The sequence below is a fragment of the Carassius carassius genome, chromosome 31 (genome assembly GCF_963082965.1).
Source record: "Carassius carassius chromosome 31, fCarCar2.1, whole genome shotgun sequence".
NCBI lineage: Eukaryota > Metazoa > Chordata > Actinopteri > Cypriniformes > Cyprinidae > Carassius > Carassius carassius.
The window spans coordinates 13,879,056-13,906,344 of NC_081785.1; the positions used below are offsets into that span (position 1 = coordinate 13,879,056).

Consider the following 27,289-nt stretch of genomic DNA (forward strand, 5'->3'; position numbering starts at 1 on the left):
TCTCTCTCCATCAAGCTATCTGAACTTTTCAGTTCATCTCAATGGACGCACAGCGCACCTGTATTTGATGCTCTGTAAACACTTTGTGAAGGCGCATGACTCACCGTCGCTTTACTGATAGCGCTGTTTCTCACATATGCAAAGAGAGCGCGAGAGTCTTACCACGCTGAATCGACACGCTATAAGTAAACTATTCTTTGTCTTCTCCCGTCAAAATAATGGAGTTCATTAAGAATTATTCATATTCATTTTTGAACAAGCAGAGGACATACCGGTTTCTCCGGTAGTGGGCGGAGCTAATGCGCAAATGGCAATTTCATTGGCTGGCGCTGATCTAGTAGGCTACCGTCCCTGTTTTGATTTCAGCAAATCAGTTTGACCGAACGCAGACAACATGATTAATATTCATGAACCCAGCAGCTCATCAATTCATAGTGCATTGTATATACATTAGTATGATAGTAGAATTAGTAGTAGTATTATCTTTTAATAATAATTAATATGATCTATTACTATTTTTTTTACAGAAACCCTCAATGACTAAAAATATCTTAAGCATCACCACCAGTCTTAAGTTCAGTTAAAATGACAAATATGCATTCATTAGGCCTAAAAGTTAATTTTTACATAAAGGCATTGTGCTAGAAATATTACTATTATTTAGTAAAATGTATGTGATACTGCTACTACTGTTGAAAAAATTTATAAAACTTTATTTTTTAAAGAAATAAATCACAATATTTCTTCCATGTTTTAATTTTAATAGCAAATCCCCTTTATTTACCAAAAATAAACTGTTTAAATTTCATAAATTAAAAGACAAATTAAATTTGGGTGAAGCTTGTTTACTGTTTTTCATAATTATATAACTTGTAGAAAAATTTTAAACACAATTGTAAATAAGTATAAAGAATGGCATTGTTTTTATTTTTAGTGCTAAAAAGTTTTTTTTTTTTTTAATTAGCATATTTTTGTGTTTTGCTTTGGTACCGAAATTGGTACCGAGAACCGTGGATTTTCATGTACACTATCATGTGTGTTTTTTACCTAGCATTAACCATTTCCAATGTTGTGAGCAAAGTGCATTAGGATACTCTACCATTCAAAGGTCTTTTACACTCAACAAGGCTGCATTTATTTGATCAAAAACAGCAATATTCTGAAATATTCTTAAAATTTTAAATAACTGTTGGCTATTTTTAACATATTTTAAAATATAATGTATTCCTGTGATGGTAAAGCTGAATTTGCAGCCATTACTGTAGCCTTTAGTTTAGTGTCACATGATCCTTCAGCAATCATTCTAAAATGCTCATTTGCTGCTGAATATACATTTATTTTTATTATCAATGTTAAAACAGTTGTGCTGCTTTATAATTTTTGTTTTACGATACATTTGGTTTCAGGGTTGTTTGATGAATAAAAAAAGTTAAAAGAAACAAATATTTGAAATCAGAATCTTCTGTAACATTATAAATGTCTTTACTGTCACCTTTGATCACTCCAATGCATTCTTGCTCGAAAGTATTAATATCTTAATATCTTATAAAATAAAAAACTTACTGAACCTAAACTTTTGAATGATAATGTATAAACAGAACCTCCTTCTTAAATCAATATGAGTTAAAAAAAAAAAAAAAAACTGATCTAAAAAAGCATGTAGACATTAAAACTTACAAAAATAATGTGCTGGATAAAAATTTCAATTTCAGGTCATAAGGTGCACAAGGAGCTCAAACCCCCCCCGCCCCCCCCCCCCCCCGCCCAGAAAAAAATAGAGCATATTATTTTAATTTCAATAGAGCCTAATATACTAATAAGAATTTGAGCAACATAAGGGTAAGTAAATGATGACAGATTGTTCTTTTTTTTTTAGGGGAACTACTCCTTTAAGGAGGAATAATTAAAGTGCCTGGAAAGAAATTTCACAGATCAGTGTTTCTGGGATACTTTGACAATTTGTGGCATCTAAATCACCTCCCACTCTTCCTCCAGCTCCTCTCCACTCAGAGAACCCGCGTTGCCATGGTTGTTGCTCCTGTTGTTTTGTAGAGTCTTGGTAAGGCGCTGGTTGAGAGCACCACTAGCGACTGTCCACAGTTCATCCATCGGGGTCACTGCAAAAAAAACAGCTACTTGGTCATTTTTTATCATTTATGCATGCAGATATTCATTTCATCATCACCGATTCTAAACACTCACCTGCAAGCCAGCTGACCAATCCTGGGATCTTCTTCCAGTAGTCTCCGGCTGGGTTTCTCTCTGTAATGCCGTATCGACGTGCCACTTCACCATTAGGAAGGCGAACCCAAGCGGTCCTCATACTTAGAACCAATTGACTTGCCTGTAGTCCTACAGTTTGGAAAAAAATACTTGAACCAACAACCAGTCAAACAAGTTCCTGCTCTAATAAAACATCTTTGAAAATGAGTTGAGGAATAATAAAGTCTGAATACAAGAAGAAGAATAAAAACAGCTAATGAGATTATGTAATGAAGGTATACCAGGAATGTGCTCCCAGGCAGTTCCAACAGGCATCTCTTCAGTGATGCCGACGCGCACATGCACACTGCCTCTGTTGTCCAGCGCCCATAGCATCCGGTCATTTGGACTAGTTTGAATTTTCACCAGATGAAGGCCAGCAGGCTGCTCAAAAAACACACAAGAGCAAGAGAATTGTATAATGTTGGTGAAAGATTCACATTGTGTTTTCCAAGGGCCAAATGTATCCCTCACTGGTCATGGTAGTAATGGTTCATCAAAAAAAATTATAGTAACTGTAAACTAGAATTTTCTGTATGGAATCAGTATTCAGCTGGTCATTTGTAAACAAATGTAACTGAATAGGAATTTTTTTTTTTTTTTGAAGAATAATTTAAATACATCAAATTTGATACCAATTTCACATAAATTATAATAATGGTTTGATAACCGTTCAAAAGTTTGGATTTAGTAAGATTTTTTAATGTTTTTAGTTTTTTTAGGTCTCTCTTGTGCTCACCAAGCCATTTATTTGATCAAAAATATAGTAAAAACAATAATACTGTGAAATTTTATTGCAATTTAAAATAACTGTTTTCTATAAAATGTATTCCTGTGATGGCAAAGCAGCTGTTTCTCCAGTCTTCAGTGTCACATGATCTTTAAAAAATTATTTTAATATGCTGATTTGCTGCTCAAGAAACATTTCTGAATAATATCAATGTTGAAAACAGTTGAGCTGCTTACGATGTTTGTGGAAACCCTACTTTTGTTTGATTTGTTTGATTCATTGATGCAAATAAATCCAAAAAAACAGCATTCCTTTTAAAAACCTGAAATCTTTTTTTTACCAAAAATGTATTTACTGTCACTTTTGATCAATGTACGTAATGTATCTTTGCTGAATAGAAGTATTAATTTAATTGAAATAAATCTCACTGACCCCAAACTTTTGAACATTTGAGTATTTAAAGTGGATGTAAGCTTGTGTATGAGCTGAAACTACATTACAGTTAGGATTTTGCAGCCAGTACAATGCTTGTTTACCTGTTCAGGAGGTTCGATGCAGATCCAAGCAGGGAGCATCATGCTGGGGTTCAAAGGTTGAGTTCCAACCCGAAAATACACCATTCCATTATTATCACATGCCCAAACATTTTGACTGCCACAAGACAAACTGAGAAACTTCACATGTCCTGTGAGGGAGTAACAGAGAGAGCAAAAGAGAGATTTCCCATGTCACTATGATATTCCAGTAAAATATGAGGTTCAGAGAATGAACATCCCATTAATGTAAGACTCAGGGATTTTTTTCCACAACCAAAACTTGTCTCACTTAGATAATAGCACACCTTTGATCAATATACCATATGATTGGTCATATTTATTGCTGTAAACAACATCAGACGAGTTACATACAATAGATTTGAAAGGTTCATTTTAATTAGTCTCACGTAGCCAGAACTTCAAAACACACCAGTGTGTATAACTCTTGGACGTATTTTAAAGATTATATATGTAGCAAACTTTAAATATTTCACATACATTAAAAAAAAAATATGGGTGTGACGTCTGATGTTGAGACCACATTTTAATAGACTTTAAATGTGTTGCAATTCCTTAACCACATCAACTCTGGGGACCCACCGGTGGGTCCAATATTGCATATGCCTAATTCTAAAAAAATCTAAATAACAGCTCAAGTGGTTAAATAACTCACTGTACCTGGAAATATTTTGCAATCACAATCCACCTGATGGTGACTGATAAAATGGGCCGTGACCTTGTGCAGGGTGTCTGAGTAAAGCTCTATAGCATACATTACATCTAGCACCATTTCACTAATGTATATGTCAAGGACTCCTTAAGAGACTGGGGGACTTTAGAACTGTACAGAGGTCTTGTCTTTACACTATGATATGATAGAGGCACTGTGAAACCTTGAAAAGACATTTATACATCACGGCACGTCATGAGGGTTTTGTTGAAGACCCAGATAGCAAATCTTAACATAACGTGATACACTAACACACATTCTCTCCTTCAAAAAGTCAGCATATTAGAATGATTTCTGAAGGATGATGTAACACTGAAGATTGGAGAATGACTGCTGGAAATTCAGCTTTGCCATCACAGGAATAAAATACATTTAAAAATATATTAAAATAATATATTAAAATAGAAGATGCTTAATTTTAATTGTAATAATATTTCTCTAATATTTTACTCTCTACTGTATTTATGGTCAAATAAATGCAGCCTTAGCAATCATTAAAGAAATCTTTCAAAAATCTTACTGACCCCAGACTTTTGAATGGTAGTGTATATATAAATATATACTCAGTAATGTTAAGATAAAAATTAAGATAAAAGTATCGGGACACTTTTTTTTCTTCTAATAGCTCAAACAATTATAAGAAAAGTGTCTAACATACAATTTCTTTCCCCACCTAGTTCTTTACCTTTACATAAACGGAATGAATTCCTTTTTCAGATGTAGTGGTTTAAATATAACTCTCATTCAAAGCAAAACAGAAAAACTTGAAATCTACTTTATCGACGATTGCTGGCTGTCTCACATTCTTTCGCTGAGTTAGATAGAACGCAACACACCTATCTACCAAATCAATACAAAAAAAAAAGGGTGCCTGATGAACACAATGATTGGAAACAATAGATTGATTAAATGTCGTCACACCCCTGACCTTTTGCCACAACAGCTCTTTACACAATGTGCTGATTAATTACCAACAAAACTAGATAAAGCAAAGCTGACGCTTCATTTCATTGGATGGCCTTTTTCTAAACCATTAGTGTGTTTCTACTGTAGCATTTTAAAAGTTTACCTGAAACGAGACAACTCAATGAAAACAAATGCCACAGGACATTTAAAGTGATACTCCACCCCAAAATGAAAATTTTGTCATTAATCACTTACCCCCATGTTGTAGAAAACGTATCCTTGTGGCGTGGCTGACACAGAAGAGCATATGCTGATGTAGAGTGACACAGAGTAGACAAATTGTTCAATAAAGTCGTTATTTTTGTTTTATTCGCATACAAAATGTATCGTCGTCGCTTCATAACGTTACGGTTGAACTACTGATGGCAGATGAATTACTCTGACGATGCTTTCCATACTTTTCTGGACCTTAACAGTGTATTTTACTTAACAGTCTATGTGACAGTTACAAGCCTCCCAGTTTTCATCCAAAATATCTTAAATTGTGCTCTGAAGACGAACTAAGCTTTTACGGGTGTGGAACGACATAGGGGTAAGTGATTAATGACAAAATTTTAATTTTGGGGTGGAGTATCCCTTTAACACAGACCAAGGTTTGTGAGACTCATCTAGACTCTAACAAACCAGTATTTCAAGATACTTTATTACACCTGATGAACTCCAATAACTTGGTCTATAGGCCTGAGTCTAAAAACACTGAAAACATCATGTTCCTAGTCTGTACCCGATCAAAAAATACTTATAGATCCAGGACTAGCCCCAGACTCATCTCTCACATTGCCGCCCACACAAAAACTACCCGAGACGGACAGGGCTACAGCTGTTCCATCACATGGCTCTGCCTATTTGTGTCTCCACCCATGTCACATCACAAACACACGCACACACAGACACAGACACAGACACAAAACACACACTTGTGCTCAATAAGCAAACACCTTCCATTTAGTGCATTGAAGTGCAAGCCATGTAATTAAAATATGTCGGATGTAATCAGATTAGATGAGCTTGCATTGTCATTTCAATGGAAAGCTGCATTGATTGCATTTGGGATTTGTGAACTTGTGTCTTGTTACCAAATTCACTGATTAAATGTGTGTTTAATGCATTCCTAAAGCCTAATCACTGCAATATTCAATACTAAAGGACTGATCTCTTCCTCTCATGACCTTTGATAGCTAGCTTACAGGCTTCATTACAAAACATGTGTTATGCAAGAACCACCTGCTTGAATTAAAAATATAAACAGCACCCCTAGCAACAGGCGGTTATGAATGATACACAAAACCATGGCTTGCCATTTAACATGTCTGAAGCTAAACATTCCCAGAAATGGAACTGAAGACATTAAAGTGAAAGCTACAGGGGTTTAATAGGAGTATAGCTTCAGTGGAAGTGGGAGTGGGCTGGTTATCTGTGAATATGACAGAAGTAGGTCAGAGGCAGATCACATAGACAGCCAGGAGACATGGTAATCTGAACTAGGGACAGAAACAGGAGAGGGTCCTCAGCAAGGTATGCCCAACTTGCGTCATTCTGTCACACATGACCAACGTATATGACATTTGAGACCTTGAGGAGCAGCGACATTTGAGAAAATTATTTAAATCATGTGTCAGACATCATCATTATAAGGATGACTATTAAGTGCTATCTAATGCATATGTGAGTGAATGCAAAAAATATAAATAAAAATAAACTCCAGTAGACAGTTCTCCTAATGTCCAAATAGATTTTTCAGAAGATAATTTTTTGTTAGTTATTATAAAAAATTTTTTTTTTAAGTGACAATAAAATCTTTATATTACATTTCTTACAAAAAATAAAATCAAAATAAAAAATCTGTTCTTTTAAAAATTCTACTCAAACACTGAAATGTATCACAATTTCCATAAAAATGTTAAGCTTCACAACTGTTTTCAACATTATAATAAAACATTTTAATTAATCTTTGCAAGGATAAAATTTGTTCTCATGTTTCACAATATTAATGTTTTTACTGTATTTTTGATCAAATAAATGTATCCCTGGTGAGCATAAGAAACTTAGTTCGAAAGCATATAATTTTTCATACGAAAAAAACAAAACAAAACAATAATCTATTAATTCAATTGTAATGTTTATATTAGTTTTACCACTGATTATTTAAATTAAAAAAAAATAGAAATTACAAAAAACATGTAAAGAGAATGGGGGGTGTTTAATTGAAAACAATGCCACAAATGCAAATTATTTTCTGCATTTGGTGGCATTTTTTGGGTGTTCACACATTACAAGTGTTTAAATTTAGCCAGCATGTGATCCACTGATAAAGCTATTGTCAAAGGAAAGAAAATTCTCTCACCAAGCTGGCTGAGGTCCAGTAATGTCCAGTGCATTCCTGTGGAACAACTGGCTGATAAAGTGCGGATGTGGACTCGGCCTTGGTGATCTAAACCCCACAGAGCATCACGACAGGCAGAGAGCTGCACCATCTCTACGTCTGGGGGAAACTGTATGGTGAAGGGCCGCATCTGGAGGTCTTGGTCCCAGATACAGAACAGGTCTTTCCTGCTCTGGCCTAACCATAGGAAACTCCCTGTGGAGACATCCGTGAGATAAACAAACATGCTTGAATATATAGTTTTTAATTGTGTGCAGTATTTAATTGCTTTCTCTCTACGCCAACAGATACTGCACGGGTGTGAAATGTGAAGAGGAAGACAGGATTTCTACATGCCCTCTTTAGCAGGAACAGCAGAGGAGAACACAAATGCCCATTCTGTGGCAGAGGCTGTTCCTCTAGGTACAATACTCTTCCAAAATGTCCCTGCATTAAGAAGAACATCACTATAAAAAATAATGAAATTTTCAAACAAGAAGCAATCAAAAGGTGCTCAGTCAATAGAAAAGCATATTTTGGTTTCCCATACTCAGTTCGTCATACCGATGAGGCTGCCTTTGGCAACGTGAAACTCGTTTCGTCCGGAAGCAATCCACACGCCACTGGTGCTGACACTGATGAGGCTAGGCTGGCACTGGGAGTGCTGGGAAAGGAAGGCCCCACGCAGACGTTCAGCAACCCGCTCAACCGGAGCTCTGGTAGCTGTGGCGACAGTCTGTGTGGCCTGGATCAGGGTCTGGAAAAGACCGCCCTGATCAAACACCACATAGTCTGTGATGCTCACCTAAATGAAAAAGTAATGCAGAGAAAAAGATGTTAATTGTTTTGATAAATCTGAAACATTTCTGCTAGGAAGCAGTCTCTTCCAATCAATGAGCTTTTGGAATAATTAGCATTTTTGTAAAAAATGTGTAATTCATCTACATAAAGGGTGGTAAACACACAGCATACAGGCGTCTGAAAATATGACCAGCTCTAGAAGAGGATATATTGTGCATAAATATATTACATATATGTACCTGCCACCAGTGGTCATCTTCACCCTGAGGATTTTTAGCCGTGACCCCTGTTCTGAACCATAAGTTGCCACTAGTATCCAATGCCCAGACTGTGTTATTCTCACCCAGAGCAATACAGACGGGTTCAAGACCTTGGCTCTCACTATGGACACACAAACACATATCTCAATGCTTAAATATGATTTTTAGGCAGAATAATAAAAATGTATATGTCTTCATTCTGTTCAAAAGTTTACACCCCTGACACTTAATGCATTGTTTTTCCTTCTGGAGCATGGGTGTCCAAAGCAGGTCCTGAAGGGCCACTGTCCTGCAGAGTTTAGCTCCAACCCTAATTAAACACACCTGAACCAGCTAATCAAGGTCTTACTAGGCATGCTAGAAACTTCCAGGCAGGTGTGTTGAAGCAAGTTGGAGCTGAATTCCACAGGACTGAGTTTGGACACCCCTGTTCTGAAGCATTAGTGAGCATTTATACAGGGTCATTTTTATCAATTCAACTTTTATTTTGTCTTGTGGATTATATGCAAATGTCTTTTATGTGAAATATCTTCACATAATATCAGGTCAGTACTAAATAATAAATAACATGTATTTTTATGATCTCACTTGTTTTGGTAAAATAATTAACATTTTGCAGATACGTTTGACCATAGCTGTATATATAAATGTATTTAAACATACCTAACATATTGAAAATATATGCATTAAAAAAATAGCATACTTTCGATTTGCAAAATAAGATGGACACAACTTTGACACTGCATTAGGTGTAAAACCAGTCCAGAAATCATTGTTTTATTTATTCACTATAGTGATTTTGCTGTCAGCTAAGAGAAAACCACGATGACAAACATACCTGACGGTGTCATACTTCCAGTGCTCCCCCTCAGCACAATAGCTGCTGAGACCCTCTCTGTAAAACACGCCCCTCTGCTCACTCAGTGCCCACACCACAATCCCACGTGCTGCTATCTGTGCCATGGGGCATGGACAGTCCACCTTCACTGACCGTGCACATGGCCTGTCCACACACAGCCCTGAAGACACCCATAGAGCAACAGTATTCATCAAGTGATTAAACTACAACAGCACACCTTCAGTTGGTTTATGCATATTTTCATGGTTACTATTCCCAATAAGACCAGAAACTGCTACTAGTGAACATTTTTAGTAATATGTTCACAGTACTGTAGCTAATGAACTCACTTGACTGGTAGGGGGTCATAAAGAGATGATAAGGCTTTAACAGAGCCCTAAAGTAACAGAAACAGTTGAGTTGATTATAATCTTCATCACTGCATGCCAAAGCAGAGCCCAGCCCAAAGTTAAATTGGTTGCTCTTTTCCATTCAATTACATTGTAGTATAAATATGATTTTGTTAGTTAAAACAATTTTTTCAAGTCACATGGACCCCTTTAATGCTATTGCATCCTTTTGATCTTTTAAAGTCATCAGCCCACATGAGAACTAAATTGCATAGAAAAAAGCAACTAGTGCATTTCTCCATTTGTGTTACATTAGAGAATTAAAGTTACATGTGTTTGGAACAACAAGGTGAGTTAATAATGACTTTCATTAATTTTTTATAAATGATTAATTTTCATTTTGGGGTGATCTATCCTGTTAATTTAAATACAATGACTTATTTTCAAGTCCATGCAGCACTCTGTAGTGGTCCAATCGTGAAATAACATCTCTCTCTGTGGTCTGCGGAGATATTGTAATAGCTTTTAAGTAAAATACTTTCTTCTATCCCAGATAAATAAACAATGATTAGAATATGTTATTGTAATGTGAGAGCACTATGGTGTGTTTATTCTCTCACACCTGTCTGTATGTACAGGTCTCCATTAGTGCGAATGATCCAGGCTGTGTCATCACCAAGTGCCACAAATGCTGTGTCGTCCAGGGCTTTGTACCAGTGTCTCTTCCCCTTGATGGTGACTTTCCCGCAAGCGTAAGCAGTCATGGTCTTCTGCTCAACCTTCCACAGCAATGAGCCTAAGCAAACACATCAGCAACAGGACAACGTTTAGTCTAGAATAACAATAACTAATACTTGCTTATGAAGTTGTATGCTTATTTATTAAGAAAACAAATCTATGCCCTTTACCTGATGGGGACAGCGCCACCTGATGGATATTCTCCTCAAACTTCTGCCAGCTCAAGCTAGCATTAGGAAGACCACTACAGAAAAGGCCTCCTTTAAAGTCAAGACACCAGATATGTCTGTCCGTTACTACTAGACTGAGGATGCCAGAGCCAGGCCCAGTGTAGCCCATCCAACTTTCAGCAAACTTCAAACAAAGAGAAATACATACAGAACGAGATTAAAACAGAGAACACATGACATCAATACAATTAAATATGGTGATTCTCACAAAGACTTTTAAAAACATTCTACTGCTGTTTATTCATACTTTTATTCAGCAAGGATGCACTAAATTGATCAAATGCGACAGTAAAGACATTTATAATGTTACATAAATTTCTGTTTTAAATAAATGCTATTCTTTTAAACTTCCATTCATCAAAATTCACAGTTTCTAAAAAATATTAGCTCAAATGTTTTCAACGTTGAAATGTTTATTGAGCACCAAATCTGCATATTACAATGATTTCTGAAGGATCATGTGAGAATGAGGATTGGAATAATGGTGCTGAAAAAACAGCTTTACCATCACAGGTATAAATGACTTTACATTATATATATATATATATATATATATATATATATATAGATATAGGCATAGATAAATTTTTTAAATCTAGATTAATCTCACTGTGATCTTGAAATTAATCTAGATTAATCTAGATTAGAATGGCTCATTCGAATTCTGCCGAAGGCATTCAGAATATGTGTGTTATCCAAATAAAACTGACATACAGTAAGTCTTTTAGAATGGGTTTCTCAAGCTAGGTGGTGCACTAGAAAAGGGGCTCATCTCCTGTTTCCAAAATGCATCACAAAGTGCTTGAAAAAGCTGTAAACTAATTCCACATTCCACGAAGTATGTGTGAAACAGGCGTGAGCAGGGCCGTAGCTGGGGTCAGCGAGGACCCGGTGAAGGTTGTACCAGTGGGCCCTGTTTAAAATTGTTTAATTTGTATGTTCCTTTATTTTTATTTATTTGTGCTATTTACACAATGTTTAAGTTTTTTTTCAAGTTTTTAGGTGTCAAGTTACAGAAACCAAATAATTGAATGTAAAATAGCACTGGATAGTCTTCAATGTAAAAATGAAATATACAATCACACCTACATTTATTCAGACACCTTCAACATTTCTCACATTACAGTTTTGCTATATATATATAAAATTATATCTGGTGTCTGAATAATTTTTGGTTTGACTGTTAAAACTACAAAGTAATTCAGTCAAGAGCAGTGAGTGATTTTTCTTTCATTTTCTTGGATTAACATTACAGCAGCCAGTAGCTAAATTAGGCGCGGTCACTTTAAGAGACGATGAACGCATCCAATATAATACACATCCCATTTTTTTTCCTCAACTGTTTACTTTCACTTAAGAAATAACTGAGTTTTTTCTAGCATAATTTCCAAGGTGGATATTTTGACATATTTTGTATGTATTTGTCGGCACCAGAGCAAAAATAAGCAAATTCGGTGTTCAACTGTTTTGAGACACCTTTATCTGCGTGAGCCCTGAACACCAGAACACCGCGGTACTGAATTGGGCTCTTTCACATCTTTTTGTTTGTTCAAACTGCGATTTGTATTTGTTCGTTCAGGTGCAGGAGGGACTTCGAGGAGAACTTCGCAGAAGAGAGCTCTGTTCAGTGTCGCTGTCCGTGATATGCGGCTCTCTCTCTCGTGCGCACCGAACATAGCGCGCGAGTAACCAGCTACTCTGTTCAGCTTTTCCGTGTCTTGTGTTTGGATGCTTTAATGTTTAAATCGACAAGCGGTAAGGCTTAAAAACACGTGAAAAAGATAAGCTTTTGTGACGATGCGTGGCAGTGGCCCGTCAACTGTCCTGATCATCTTTTTAGGCTGGCCTCAGCCAGTCGGTTATATAAAATATCAAAGTGAAAGTCATCATAGCTTGCTTAGTATAGACCCAGCTCCCAACCCAACTTTGAAAATAGATTAACGGCGATATTTTTTTTATCGCCCGATAAGAGTCTCACGTTAACGCAGCACGTTAACGCCGATAACGGCCCACCACTAATACATATATATATATATATATATATATATATATATATATATATATATATATTGTATAAAGAAACTATTAAAATGTAAGAATATTTCAAAATATTGGTGTTGTAATCTTTAATCAAATAAATGCAGCCTTATCGAACATAAGTGACTTCATTCAAATAAAAAAAAAAAAAAATCTTACTGACCCCAAAATTCGTAATGTTAGTGTATATTACACAATTCTATAAATTATGCAAGTAACTTTCTCCTGATCTGATACAGATCTCTGATCTGTTATTTCTTTAGCTATCTTACCTGGTCGACTTTGAGGAGCTGCGTCTCTTCGTCCTCCTTCTGCTTAGCAGATGAGCTCTGCAAGCTCAGGGCATTCAGTCCGTCCCCCAGACTAGTACTGGATTGCACACCACGTGCATAGATGTCCTCCTCGTCACTAGATGGTGTTGGCTCGGGTTCCGGGGAGTAACCCAGCGGCCTAATGGGATCATAAGATAAATCCAAATGAAAGTCTCCATGTAAACTCTGATTAAAATCTTCCTCTGAATCCTTTAGGGTGTCTTTGTTCTCATTCACATATTGCTTCATGATGTCCTGCTCATCGGCTGCCTGCGTGTATGAGAAGGTACATTCCAGCAGCATGTCCACATCAGGTGTAGCTGCAATTTGCTCGTTTTCTGCAAACACGTTTTCACTGTACACCCGACACTCAATATCTTGTATTGCCAGTGATGTAGGGCAAGCCGGTAGGGTCTCTGCTGGTTGGTTAACTGGATCCTGAAGAGGCTCTTCGCTCTGTAAGGGCTCTGATGGGCTCTGAATGGTAAAAGCATTTGAATTGTGGGATTCTCCACAGATGGAACCATCCTGGTCAGGTGAGCCGGCACTGTACAGGTCGGGGCTGCTGCACAGATGGCTGGTGTGGTCTGAAGGAGGCTCGCTCATGGGTGTGTTTAGAATATCACTGCCTGCACTGTCCTGGCTGAAAATGCTCTCTGACCAGCTGCTGTGCTCGTTGACACATGTCCCACTCTCTACAGTTATACAAGAACGTATGGAGAACATCAGTGAATGGAATATAATCAAATTTACACACCACATCACGTGATACTGATCCTCTTACCCTGCCGTCTTCTTTTGCCTTTCTTCTTCAACTTGATGGCCTTGACCACCAGCTCCTGTTGGAAATCTTCTTGGGTAATGGGGCTGTATCGGCTAGAGGAGAGTTCTGAGGTGGAGGCTTCAGTGTTGGTAAACATGCCCTGGGCACTCTCCCATGAGGTGACTGAGCTGCTGCGGCTGTGGGACTCCACTGTACCCAAACTGGGCCGCTGCTGCTCCAAGTCCTCTGCCACCTCCAGAGCCTCTACCACATGACTGAATTCCTCAGGATGCTGCTCCCCTTGCACCTCCTCTGACTCCTTAACCCCATCATGCACCTCCTCTGAGTTAGGACTGGCTTGAGTCTCCTGCTCTGTAATAATGGGCATGGTCCTGATTGGTTGAGCAATTTCCACGGCACCATTAGGAGGCAGCAACATAGTGGGTGTTGAAGGAGGAGATGTAAAATGGTTGGAGTGGTCTAATACTGAGGAAGAAAGCATAAAAAAAGATATGCATCTAAGATACAGTGGTCCCCAAAAGAAGTGTGGAGACGCGTGTAATGCTTAAATTATTTCCAAGCAAAATATATAAAAAAAGAAGTTAATACTTTTATTCAGCAAGGATACATTAATGAGATAATTGATTACACTTTATAATAACTTTTTTATTAATAAATCATTAACAAGCTTTATATAGCAGCTTTATATATTCAGATTTATATATTCAGATATATGAATATATACTATATATATGTAGAAGCATGAGATAATGCATTTTTTTAATGTTTACTAATGAATTTATTAAACATTACCTAATAATTAACAAATAATTTTATGGTCATTTTAAGGTCATATTTTAATTGATATAAAAAATTGATAAGCTATTTTTTCACAACATTTGTAAATGTAAACAAGAGCATTAGGTAATATGTTAACTCAAGTTTAATTACATTTGCATAGCATTAAAAAGTACTTTAACAAATAAGATTTTAATCATTGTCAGGGGTTAGAGCAAAAAAAAAAAAAAAAAAATCCTGAGTCTGAACTTTTTTCCGGGGCTTGGGTGTCGCAGGGGGCAGACACATACACTGGGTTATTGGGCAAACAAACTAAAAATGTTTTTCCTTGAAACTAATTAGTAATGTATCTGCCATTGCCATTAGCCCTTGACAGACTCAGACTACAGATTACGGTGGGATATTTGAAACAGCAATACCAAGAAAGGTTACTCACTACAATATGGGGCAAACAAATGTGATATTTAGGATTCTTTTGATATCAAGTTTTGCTGGTAAGGTTTGTCCCACAAAATGACCTACAATCTAAACCATGAAATTTCTGAAATACTAGGAAATGAATATAAAATAAGAAATATACAAAGAAAGTTTACTACAGAAAACTACAGGGGCCTGTTTCACAAAGGAGGTTAAGTGAAAACTCTTGAGTATGTTAACCCTGAAATGAGGGAAACTCTAGGTTTTCTGTTTCAGAACGGAAGGTTTGTCAAACCCCGAGAAAGCAGAGTAAGTCAAGCCTGTTTCTGAAAGAGAGGTAACTTATACTCAGAGTCAGTTACCATGGTAACTTACTCTATGAACCTAACCTGGTCAGGAGCAGGTTTTCTTCGGTAAACCCAGAGTTTCTTTCGGTCTCCTCCCCTTTTTTAAACACTTTATTGATGCACGCTGGAAAAATGCTCTTCTTACTAAGTGTTTTTTTTAGCATCTAATTACTATTTACACTTAGCCTGTTGCAAAGAACTGCTTCTTTTACATAGTTAATAGAATATATCATGATTTTCACTGTACATTTTTTCTGTAAATAGCATCTAGAGCTACTTGAACTTAGCCTACTGTAAATAGGATCTATCGCTAATAAAGTATGTTAATTCCACTTAGTGTAAATAGCCACTGCCGTATTTTTCTTACTTTATTGGCAGATCATGTGTAAAATAAGACAAATGCACTTAAAATATTATTATTAATATTATTATTTATATTATATTTTTTTGCCCATGAGATACCATAAAATGATTAGCTATTAGTTCATTAATCTAACGTTCTGCCAGTTTTCACCTGTGGTATTATAAGACAGAAGAATTACATTTGTATTGAGTCTGAAGTATGCAGACGGCTTTTTGGCGGGAGCTGTTGCCATGGTGAATCGTAATATCGGCGCTCCATTGATACTGGCTTTTTATAGTTGTGGTGCACACGCTTAACTCAGAGTCAGTCAATTTAGAGTTGATTAAACCAACTCATTTCAGCTGTTCTGTAACCGAAAACTCAGAGTTTCCCATCTCAGTGTAAGTCAACTCAGAGTTCAAGTTTAAACTCAGAGTTGGTTGAACCTCCTTAGTGAAACGGGCCCCAGTTCAGTTCAAACAACAACAAAACATTAAAATGGCCCCAAAAAATAGCTTTTCTATGTTGTGCTTCACAGCTTTTTCAATGTGTCACACTTGAGACCCAGGCTTCTTCTCCATTCATCAGCTAATACATGTCTCGTGTTTATAAGAGCAAAAACTTCTGATTGGTTAGTAATGTTAGTTTGGTTGAGAGTGAAAATTGTGTTCCTCTCATACATTGGTGGGCGAACTCATGAACTCGTACGTGATATCAACAATTGTTTTTAAATGTAGGAAGACTTTTTTTTCCCACGGCCAAACACCACACGCCGGAGATCCGGCACAGTGCCAGAGAACTAGAAGCCCTGCATTTTTAGAATTTCAAGTAGAGCATGATCATATGAATTGAACGTTTAATGACATTTGTAATCATTTTAATTTACATGAAATAATGATCTGTTAATTATTAAGTAATGCTTAATAAGTTCATTAGTAAACATTCACAAGCACATTATCTCATATTTCCAGTATATAGTGCATTTACATTAACTAATAATCAGTTAAGCATTGTATTTTGTTTGTTGATTTATTAATGAAAGTTATTATAATGTGTTACCAGATAATTTACCACCCAAAAAATGAAAATTAGTTGTTTTTTCATTCTAAGCAAGTCAACTGAGACCAGCATCTATTTGGTTTCTTTCTTCTTTAGTGTTCAGCAGAAGAAAGAAATTCATACAGGTTTGGAACAACTTTAGAGTGAGTAAATGAGAAAATCCTTTATATTTCTGGGTTAACTTGCCTATTAAATTTATCAAAATTAGAATTAAATCAATATATTTATTTGAAATAAATCAATAATTTAATATGGCATATTGTTTTATAATGTATTACAGTGCTGAGGTGCAGAAAATTGCCACTATTTGCAATAAGTAATTAGCAGAATATCCTGCTATTTTAACAAAGTATAAATAGAATCTAGTAGAATCTAGCATATCACAAAAAATACTGCCATTTTCACTTAATGTAAATAGGTTATATCGTGCAAAGTCATACGTAAAAACACTGCATTTTTTTCAACTGCCAAGGACAAAACAGGCATTTTCCTACCCCTTAATATCAGAGTACTGCTGATGGAGCAAAGTGCATGACTAAAACTGCCATTACGGCATCAGTACTGTACTTACAGTTGGAAACTAATCCCTCAGGGCAATCTGAGATCCGCAAAATGTCCCGATCTCCTTTCAGAATGAAGATTTCATTCTCCGTGCATGACACAGACACTATATCTCCACTGCTTTCCAATCCTCCAATGATGACCTTAAAGAGCAAATGAAATAAGCAAGAAAAACAGCACAAATTAAGTTTGCATTGACAACATTTCAATTATGAATATAATTTAGATTAATTCATACTTGATTGGTACAGTCCACAACATAAACACTATATTCGTTCCAGCTGAGGACCCAGCCCTCCTTCTGGAAGCAGTTGACTATTCCCAACTGTCTTTCTGAAGGTCTGTAGCCAGTGTTGGAGCCTGAACGTGGGAACAGCTCAAACGGAGGTATATCCTGATTAAAAAGTGGCTTTAGGACGTGGGTCTCCCCGACACATCCCCGAACATCTGTCCTCCACAGACGCAACCCAGGCCTGGCTGCATAAACAACCAGATCGCTCTGCTTGCACAGACCTGGTTGGAAGCAGGCACCAAACTTGCCATTGCTGTAAAAAGAAAGCCAGATATCAAGAATTCAGCATAAACGCAGTGCTGCAACCCTGAAAATGACAGATTACTTTAGGCAAAGATGGACTGAGGGTTTTGTACCTTTTACGTGGTTTAGTGCCCAGCTGATGATGCGACTGCTCTTGCGTGTAGAAGAGCACAGAGCGCTGATGGGACGAAACCAAAAGTACTTTCTGACTATATTCCAACTGAACTATTGCTGAAGGCTCTTCAAAGAGGATCACTGGATTACATACTCCCTTAAAGACCAATGCACACACACACATATTCAGCCACTATACAGTAAAACAGAATCAGATTTTAGAAAGACAAAAAATGTCAGATTTCTAAAACTATATGGTTCATCTAACAGTGAATATCTTAAACAGATTAAATCAACTGCTTATAAAAGACTTACTTGATCCAAGTCCACAGAAGAAAAAACCACCCTCCCTTTATCATCACCAGAGAAGAGCTTCATGCCATTAGCACTCCATGCTAAAGCAGTAATTGTGCTTTTGTGCAAGCCCACAACATTAAATCTTCTCAGCTGTAATAAGACACAGAAATTGACACCATGGTCTTTTACTAATAAGATGTATTCATCAATAATCAGCTTATCAATCATATAAATGTTTCTTCATATATATATATATATATATATTTTTTTTTTTTCAGGAAGGGACAAAAAGTAGCTACTTTGGACATATACACACCTTAATTAATGTTAAAAGCTAAATATAATAAATGCATAATTTGTATCTTCTAATAAGTAAAAAGGAAAGTAAAAAAAAAACGCTGTTTTAAAGAGTCAGTCATTGACATATTATTCCAATAAAATGTGAATTATCTTGGAGAAAAAAAAATTAAACCTAATCACTTATTTAATGAAACCCTTGCTACTTGAAAACTGTAATCTGAGATGAAATTGTACCTGTTTATTTCTACCAGGCAATGGTGACACAAGCTGAAAGAAAGCAACCCGGCCTGATGCTGTCCCAACAGCCACAAGATCATCCAAACAATTCAGCAATTTCACTGCAGTAATGGTCTCACAATTGCCCTATTAAAAAAAATTACAAAAGATATATTGTAGAAAACATTTCATAACCAGATGAGATCAGCAGTGAGTGATGCAGAAGAAAGAGGAAGCACTACGCACTACGACTTACCTCTATATTGTATTTGTTCATTAAGCTTACTCTCCTGCAGTAAAGGTACAGCATGCCAATGCTGCTGCCAATGGCCATATAATCACTGTTGCTGTCCAATGCAGTCAAGTAGACCGGGATCGAACGGAATCCTTTCTGGACTTTAGTGGGGATGGCATTGAGAAGGTAGAGTGGGCAGAACTCCCTCAATGGCAGTGGTGCTGGATGGGTGGCCATTGTCAACCTATGGCTCTGTGTTCCCTCTGATGATGAAACATAAAAAACAAAAAAGCTATTTCAAATGTCCATTTCCAAGTACAATATTTTAAAAGTGTATGTCTCTTATCACAATATAGAAGTTATTATGGAGCTTTATTATTTTATTGCTTAATCACGTGGTTAGTCATTGTTCTTTCTAACACAGCACGTCCACTTCGCATTGACACTTAAATTATCAATCGCATCTAAACATCTATGTAGTCAACTAAATAGTGAACACACACACAAGCCAATATTAACAACAATAACCACGCCTTAAATACACAAAGCAACGTTATTTTCCTACATTAAAAAACTGCTTTATCGTGTTAAACAAGATAATTTAGGACAGTACGCGTCTAACTGTTTTATTTGTGGCCTGTGTACTAGTTTGAATAAATAACAAATACTAAAAAAAAAAAATCAACAACAACAAAATTGCCTTTTGCAATTTGCTATGTGTATACGTTACTTTCTAGCTAGCGTAACGTATCTTACTCCACGAGGTAAACTACTGAGCTTCTCAGTTTCTACAGAACTTACCACCGGGAAAGATTCACATTTATTCTGAAACGTAAACGTTTTTATAGTTTAGAAGAGGGCGATCTGTTGACATTTCTGCTGCTTTGACTGCTCTTGTTGTTTTTCTTCGTTGTTTTGAGTTGAAACTGAAATTTCAAGCCAGCGACACCTACAGCAGCGGAAGTTAAACTCACGTTTAAATTCCCACAGACCCTTCACTAAATTCCGTATACATAGGTAGAATTGTTTAAGTTTATCCAAGTTTGTGACATTTAAAAAATAATGTATGATCTATGTATTATGCTTGGTGTTTATGTTTAACAATGATAGCGCCTGCTTGTCATTTGAAGAGGTTTAATAAAGCTATAATAATAATAATAAACTTTCCTCTCTGTGGATTTTATTTAAATTAATCTTTTCATGTTGACCTTCTTGAAATATTATTGTGCTTTATTTACCAAAATTATTCTATTTTAAAATAGTTTGAAACCAACATACAATCCATGAGATGAAAATTATGCACAGCTAATGAATGATATCATCGTTGTATGGTATGGCAATGCTTGTCAAAGTAACACCATTAGAAAGGGCAAAGGTCAGTCTGTATTTCACTATCCCTGACAAGAACTCAAATTTAATAGAAAAAAACATGGATCTATGGATATGAAATTGAACAAACAGTAATGTATTCAGTAATAACATAGTTATGACTCTGACTAGTTATCTTTCTTCACCAAAAAGTAACTTAGACAGACTGTAAATCAGCAATATTATGATCTGTTAAATGAGTTTGCTGCAGGGCCAGTGTTGCACCGAATTCTGTGACCCACCAAATTATATGACAAGTAGGTGCTGTATTGAGCTATAATCCAATGTACTTCTAAACCCAATCCTAATCCTAAACCTACCCTCACTACAGTGCCTACTAGATCACAGAATTTAGTGTAACAGTGGCTAATTAACTAAAGTCTCGCACAGACATAAGTCGTTCTTTCCAAGAAAACTGAATTTTAAACCAGAATAAACTAGAATATATTGAAACAAATTAGGTTAATATTTCAGCAGGGTTACCAACAGGTATGTGTAGTGTTAGGGGTTGGTCAGGACGATAATAAGGCTAAATGTATAGCCTACAATTAAACAACTAATTACTTAAAAAGAATACAAATACAGAGGGAGTCCATGTTTTGGGAGTTCATTATTAGTCCATTTTGAGATTTTAAAAGAAAATCTGCTTAATAATTATGCAGACCTAAATATAAAACATTTTTCACTTCCAGCCTTCATGAATAATTATATATAATTTCTAAATGATTAAATACAAGATTAATTGTAGTCATTAAGACTGATGTCGTTTGGAATTGGTAAAATGTGCTTGGAAAAAACATGATCAGAATATCAACTTGCATAATATCTATGCATGCGTAGTATTTTACTCTTGTGGTAATGCAAGGAATGTTGTGATTGGTTGTCAAGGCAGCCAATCAGAATTTAGCAGCCTTGTCTCTGATTGGCTATCCCGGAGTAATTCATGTACTCAAACAGTACACTGACTGAACTGCTGTGAAGAGAGAACTGAAGATGAACACCGAGCTATTAAACTCATTTGTGCGCTGGCGAGCGTGTGAAATGCGGTGCTGTAGTGAAATAGCTGGGCAGTTTGATAACTGAATTATAATAGGCCACCTCATAACCTGCGGGTCGGGTTGGGCGGGTAAGGAAATTTTACTTTATTTGTGGGGCGGGCCAAATAATTTAATAAAAGCGGGACCGCAGGTTGGAAAAAACCCCGACCTGCGCATTACTGTCCATACTCATGGGAGTTGTAGTGTCACACTGCAATATGGCTTATTTCAGATGCCTTTTAAAAACACTACAATTATTCAACCCGCCAAAGTGGCTAGTTGGAGTCACTGTGTTACCCGCCCGCCACGAGCAAAATCCACCCGCATTTGGCATAAGTATTGAGATTTATGTTTTATTTTTATGTTTTATTATTATCTCTCTGTCTCCCTCTGTCAGACATGCAGTACAGTAGTCACAACCCCATCCATCGATTCTGCCATGTTTCTCATTGACACGCCTCCAACTCGGAAACTCGAGGCTTAAAGAAAATTTCGAGTTTCCCACTCCTAATTACGACTTTGTGGTGGCGTGTGCGTTCAACTCGTAAATACGATCTATCCGACATGACTTGAATGCACCATCATTCTAGAGTTTACTTACGAGGAGGAGTCTATACAAGACTCTGAAGGACGGTAGGATGACAGACTCTGAAGGACATCGGATGCATCCTTCAAGCACCCAATATAGCCGCTGTCCAACTGAAGACAATATTACTATTTTATCTATTTTTTCTGATTTCTACATAAAATATATTTTACAGTTTTAAAGTTATATTTTTACAAATCTAAAATGCATTCATGTCTTTCTTTCTTTTTTCAATAAAATATTTCGCTGTCTGTCCAGTGTCTAAAATAATCACATTATTTGCAATGTTCCATATCTAGAGTAAACTACCTTTACATGTAGTAGACCGATTACTGAGTTGGGAAAATATTTTCACCACAAATGAGAGTGACGCACCGACGGCGCATCATCATCATCATCACACTGCACCGGCGCTCGAGGAGGAGGGACCACTATCTGCACAGCATCCTCAACACCCATCAGCACGGAACGCTGGATTTTTACCCACCCTTTACATGGACCGGGACATCACACTGGTAATACTAGCTACAATTGTTGCATCTATCAGTTGCTCTGTTAAAAGGATTTTTTTAACGCCCTCAATCACGGTCGTGATGATGATGAATTCGAAATAATTCATTCTCTCAATATCGCCCATTTAGTCGTTTACTCGAATTAACGTGTAAAAACTGGGTTTTATCAAACCATTTTGCGTTTTTATCTAAATGTTTAGGCTACTCTGCATGCAATTACTCTAGATTTATTAATTGCAAGATTTTTTCTTAAGGAACACGCGTCGGTGGGTTGTGTTTCAAAATCTAGTGAGCTGCCAGTCTAGACAGCATTTTGCGTGGAGCAATGTTTTTTCAGTCTCGTATCGCACCTGTGTTACCCAAAAATGTTCCACACGCCTATGGTGCTCAAAAATGTTGTCTAGGCAGATCGTTTACAGATATTAACCCTTAAATGGTTTCTGTATTCTAAGAGATACATACGTTAAGAATTACATTAAAATGTTGAAAGGGGGTATCTACAAACACTCGGGCCACGTGACTAAAATATACAATAAAAATGTATAAATTTACCAAATGTATCTGAAATTAACATGGCAGAATGTTGATATCCTTACGTTATTTTCATATTTCAAAATGGAAAATAAAAGCAATCTTTTTTAAGAATGCCACACAACGTGAGTACTCTTATGCTGGAAATTATAAGTAAATGAATTCTATGTTTAATAATAAATGTAATTATTTAATGTTCCTGTACTTCTAAGGGATAAACAGTGAATGAGAAAATTGCTACTGCATTATTGGATCAACATACTGTTCCCTGTCAAGGGAACTTCGAACTTGGTCCTCTTGGGGTCGCTTTGGGGAACACTTCGTCGTGACCTGTGTCTGAAGCATACTTTGAAAAACGTCAACGTGTTGGCCGGCGACACTACCGGCGCAACTATAAATACGCGCCCGTAGGACCCGTCACTTATCTTCTTCGTCTTCATTGACTGTTTTGTTTGAAGCGTGCATCTGAGAAACGACCAAAACGGTAAGAGCGATCTATCATTGTTATCATGGCATCCACTAGCAAGGCATTTAAACAGTGTGTGCATCCATGTCAGCGTTATTTGACACCTGATGACACACACAGTCTTTGCGTCTCTTGTTTGGGCGAAGAGCACGTGCGCGATGTCCTTGAGGGGGCAATCTGCGTGAACTGCGAGAGTTTTTCTGTTAAAAAGCTCCGCTCTCGTTTGTCTCTCTTTTCGAGGAAAGAGGGACAGCCATCTGGTACCCCCGGCTCAGGACCCACCGTTGCCGAGGCACGGAGGAGAATGAGCTCGTGGGGATCACAGGTGGATCTCGCTGAGGAGTGTAGAGGGGGACTTTTCCTTTCACACTCTTCGGCGGCAAACGAGAGTTAACTTCAGGAGGAAGATGTGTAGTCATTAACCCACTCTGATACTGAAGTTAGTGCTCTGCTGGGTTCTACCCAGAAAGAGCAGGAGATATCTGAGAGTGGTGAAGAAGCTGAGGCTGAGCCTTCTCAATCCTCCTGCCCTGCATATGGGGAGCTGTTAGAGGTTGTGGATCGCGCCACGGCAAAATTAGACTTGCCATGGAAGCGTGCCAGAAAAGTGACACCGCGAGGTCGCCTCGATGAGCGTTATTGGTCTGACCATAGCCCTCCAGCCCAGTTGAGCCTTCCATTCTTGCCTGACTTACATGCAGAAGTCGAAAAGCAATGGAAGAGGCTGTTTTCCTCTCGCATCCATCGGTTTCAGCATACGAGTTATGCTAATATCGAGGGCATGCATGAAAACGGCTATGAGAGGATGCCCCCTGTAGAAGAGACGCTGGCTAGCTATCTCTCTGTGGGGGAAACATCCTCTCTTAAATCTCAGGGCACAGAAGGCTAGTGTCCTATGCTGAACCTATGATGTTTTTGGTTGGTCCTATATTCATAGTAACCACCTTACTGATGGTCCGGACCAAAAGGGGGCGCCCCGTAAGCGGGACTCCGGTACAGGAGGGTGGGTGATTATGTAACCCTTTCTATATCTGCTTATGTGTGTTTTTATTGCTGGTGGTTATATGTCTACTAACAAACTCTGTGAGTTTCCTTGCAGCACTGCAGGGAATTTCATGGATGTCCGGCCAGGTCACCCTGAGGGGCCTCCTGGCCGCTTAGCGACGTCCAATGGGAAGGTGGAGGTGGTAGTTACGGAAGTCTTTCTGTATGTACTGCCTCAGCTGATGCTCCCCTTGCTTGAGGTTTGGAAAATTGGAGCTGGCCTCTCCCGTGCGATCCAGCGCCTCTGCGATGCTTAGGAACCTTTCAGTACACACGCTAAGCCTGTGTACTTTCTCAAAACCACATGGTGGTCAGTGTGCACGTGAACACTTTGCGCACTGTCTGAAATCCACGTAAGTGGTAAGTGTGCACGCAAGACTCTGCGCACTTTCTGAAATCCATCTAGAACAGGGCGTTGCTACTAGAGAACTGTTGAGACAGCTCTTTCGGCAGGTTTTTGCGAAAGCTAGCGGTAGCCCCTGTGTGACAGGCAAGACTTGGTAAAGAACATGCTAGGTTCTTAGCCGTATCCCTTTAAAGGAATCTTTCGTGATTCCAAGCCTTCAGCTCTACCCCTGGTGGAGTCCCTACAGGTAAGTTGGGTATGTAGCTTAGGCCTTTGGCCGTAAGGGATAATGTCATGGACAGCCGTCTAACCGTCCCAGGGGCGACTCGCAGTGAAATGGTAGAGTTGGTACTTAGTGTTTGCCATGATTCTGGCCTGCACTCCCCTCAGCATGGCGGCGTGGGTATACTGTTCCCCAAAGCGACCCCTAGAGGACGCAGTTCGAAGTTCCCTTGACAGGGAACGTCTCAGGTTACGAATGTAACCATGGTTCCCTGAGAGGGAACGAGACACTGCGTCCTCTAGTTCCCTGCCATTCTCCGGACGCAAGCTTCACGAAGAAGATAAGTGACGGGTCCTACGGGCGCGTATTTATAGTCGCGCCGGTATTGACGTCAGAGGCTGTCGCCGGCCAACACGTTGGCGTTTTTCAAAGTATGCTTCAGACACGGGTCACGACGAGGTGTTCCCCAAAGCGACCCCTAGAGGACGCAGTGTCTCGTTCCCTCTCAGGGAACCATGGTTACATTTGTAACCTGAGACGTTTTTACACTAATGATATATGGATGAAAACAGCTGACTGACCTCTTTGTCACTTATTCTTTCATGCATATATTAATAGAACATAAAAAGCTGCATAAGGCAATTCTCATGAGTCTGTTTGTGTGGATGTGACGTTTGGAAAAAGAGGCCAATAGATTTTGCCCTGGGGGTGAGACAGAGTAATGCAATTGGTATACTCATCTCCATTCTTGCCACAAATGCTTTAGAGACACTGTAAAATATGTTTAGATGTGGAAACATGTAAATTAAAAGTTTTTGTTTAAGTCCAAAATATTATTTAATATGACAGAATCAACCAAATTCCATTCAAAAGTAGTTATTAAGGCTAAGGTCAAGAGTAATAGTTCTATACAACTCGACTTTTTATACTGTACTCATTTATACTGTACGTTTGCTTCAGCACCCAGATTGAGTATTATACATCATGTGGTGAGCCATTGGACTACACATGCTAAAGCAAACTAAAATACATTCATAATATAAACATTAAAATGTAATGATATTACTATAAACTAGGGCTGTGACGGTGGCTGATTTTTACCATAGACAGCAAAAGAAATGGACACAGCGACCCCACTGGAACTCAATTGAGACAAGTGAAGCCCATTTTTAGCGATTTTTAGCACTTCCGTTTCTGACGCGCAGACTCAAACTAAGCTTGATGACGTCAGCAAACTGTCTGACAGATGTAAATCTTCTAGTAGCTGTGCGTGCAAACTGCCATCGTTAATCTTGCAGAGACGGCAAGCTTGAGCGGGGAGTTCTTTGGCGTGAGTGAGCAGGAGTAAGTATTCTGATTAATTATTATGTATAGTATTTTAAAATGTAACGCCAGGGCTTGTATCTATGGGCTTCTCTCTTGACGTCTCCCCGATTGCCTGCGAGCTTCTCGTCCTTTCTGTACGGTAATTTCTCTACTGTGCGACAGAGAGTCGAGTGGTTATGACGCAATCGTTAGCCTATTTTTACAAAAACTGTTTCTACGGGGCCATAATGTAACATAGAAGGTAATGGAGCCCTTTATACATTGTTGTGTATCTTTAGAAATAAATAATGGACAAATGGAGTCTTTAAACGCCTCAGATATAAAATTATTCGCTGTCAAAGTGACGCCAAAATGAATGGGAGTCAATGGGATGCTAACGCAAGTGAAGTTCTGCTACAAGATGGCGGCACGCGGCCGACTTCAACTTCCGGTCGACTTCCTTCCCGCCTGATTTTTACCACCGCGGTAGTCATTGACCAACAACCGCCGGTGGCGCAGTGTTTGAAAAAAATAATAATTATATATATATATATATATATATATATATATATATATATATATATATATATATATATATATATTAGTGTCAAAATTTGCTCGTTAACCAAGGCGATAATTTTTTTCCAGTTTAACGTATTCAAATTATTTTACGTAGGGGCAGGGATGGCCACCCACTCACAACTGCTGCTTCTGTCACTTTTTCTCATGACAAGA

At 37.8% G+C, this 27,289-nt stretch overlaps 2 protein-coding genes across 2 annotated transcripts in view; one reads left to right on the forward strand and one right to left on the reverse strand.

Moving 5' to 3' along the window:
• Positions 1–1,392: 1,392 nt before the first annotated feature.
• On the reverse strand, positions 1,393–20,051 carry LOC132111607 (tectonin beta-propeller repeat-containing protein 2-like). Its single transcript, XM_059519058.1, has 20 exons — positions 19,938–20,051; positions 19,158–19,399; positions 18,920–19,048; positions 18,404–18,535; positions 18,088–18,245; positions 17,678–17,984; positions 17,450–17,582; positions 13,936–14,400; positions 13,113–13,846; positions 10,744–10,927; positions 10,458–10,631; positions 9,486–9,666; positions 8,627–8,768; positions 8,151–8,391; positions 7,940–8,033; positions 7,569–7,798; positions 3,529–3,677; positions 2,505–2,646; positions 2,203–2,352; positions 1,393–2,117 (listed from the first exon to the last, which is right to left on the reverse strand). The coding sequence occupies exons 2-20, from the start codon at positions 19,371–19,373 to the stop codon at positions 1,969–1,971; spliced, it is 4,110 nt and encodes a 1,369-aa protein (XP_059375041.1). The 5' UTR covers positions 19,374–19,399; positions 19,938–20,051; the 3' UTR covers positions 1,393–1,968.
• A 2,466-nt stretch (positions 20,052–22,517) lies between these two features.
• Positions 22,518–27,289, forward strand: part of LOC132111609 (receptor-type tyrosine-protein phosphatase epsilon-like) — a 42,170-nt gene continuing 37,398 nt past the window's right edge. Inside the window, exon 1 of the mRNA XM_059519059.1 lies at positions 22,518–22,642. The gene's annotated coding sequence lies outside the window, so the exon portion shown is untranslated. The remainder of the gene's footprint in view (positions 22,643–27,289) is intronic.

Coding starts and splice junctions, on each gene's coding strand:
- LOC132111607 (XM_059519058.1), bottom strand. CDS start 19,373: ATGGCCACCCATCCAGCACCACTGCCATTGAGGGAGTTCTGCCCACTC. Junction 10,632..10,743: donor GGTGGCGCTGTCCCCATCAG/GTAAAGGGCATA, acceptor GTGTTTGCTTAG/GCTCATTGCTGTGGAAGGTT. Junction 2,647..3,528: donor GCATCGAACCTCCTGAACAG/GTAAACAAGCAT, acceptor TTTTTTGAGCAG/CCTGCTGGCCTTCATCTGGT.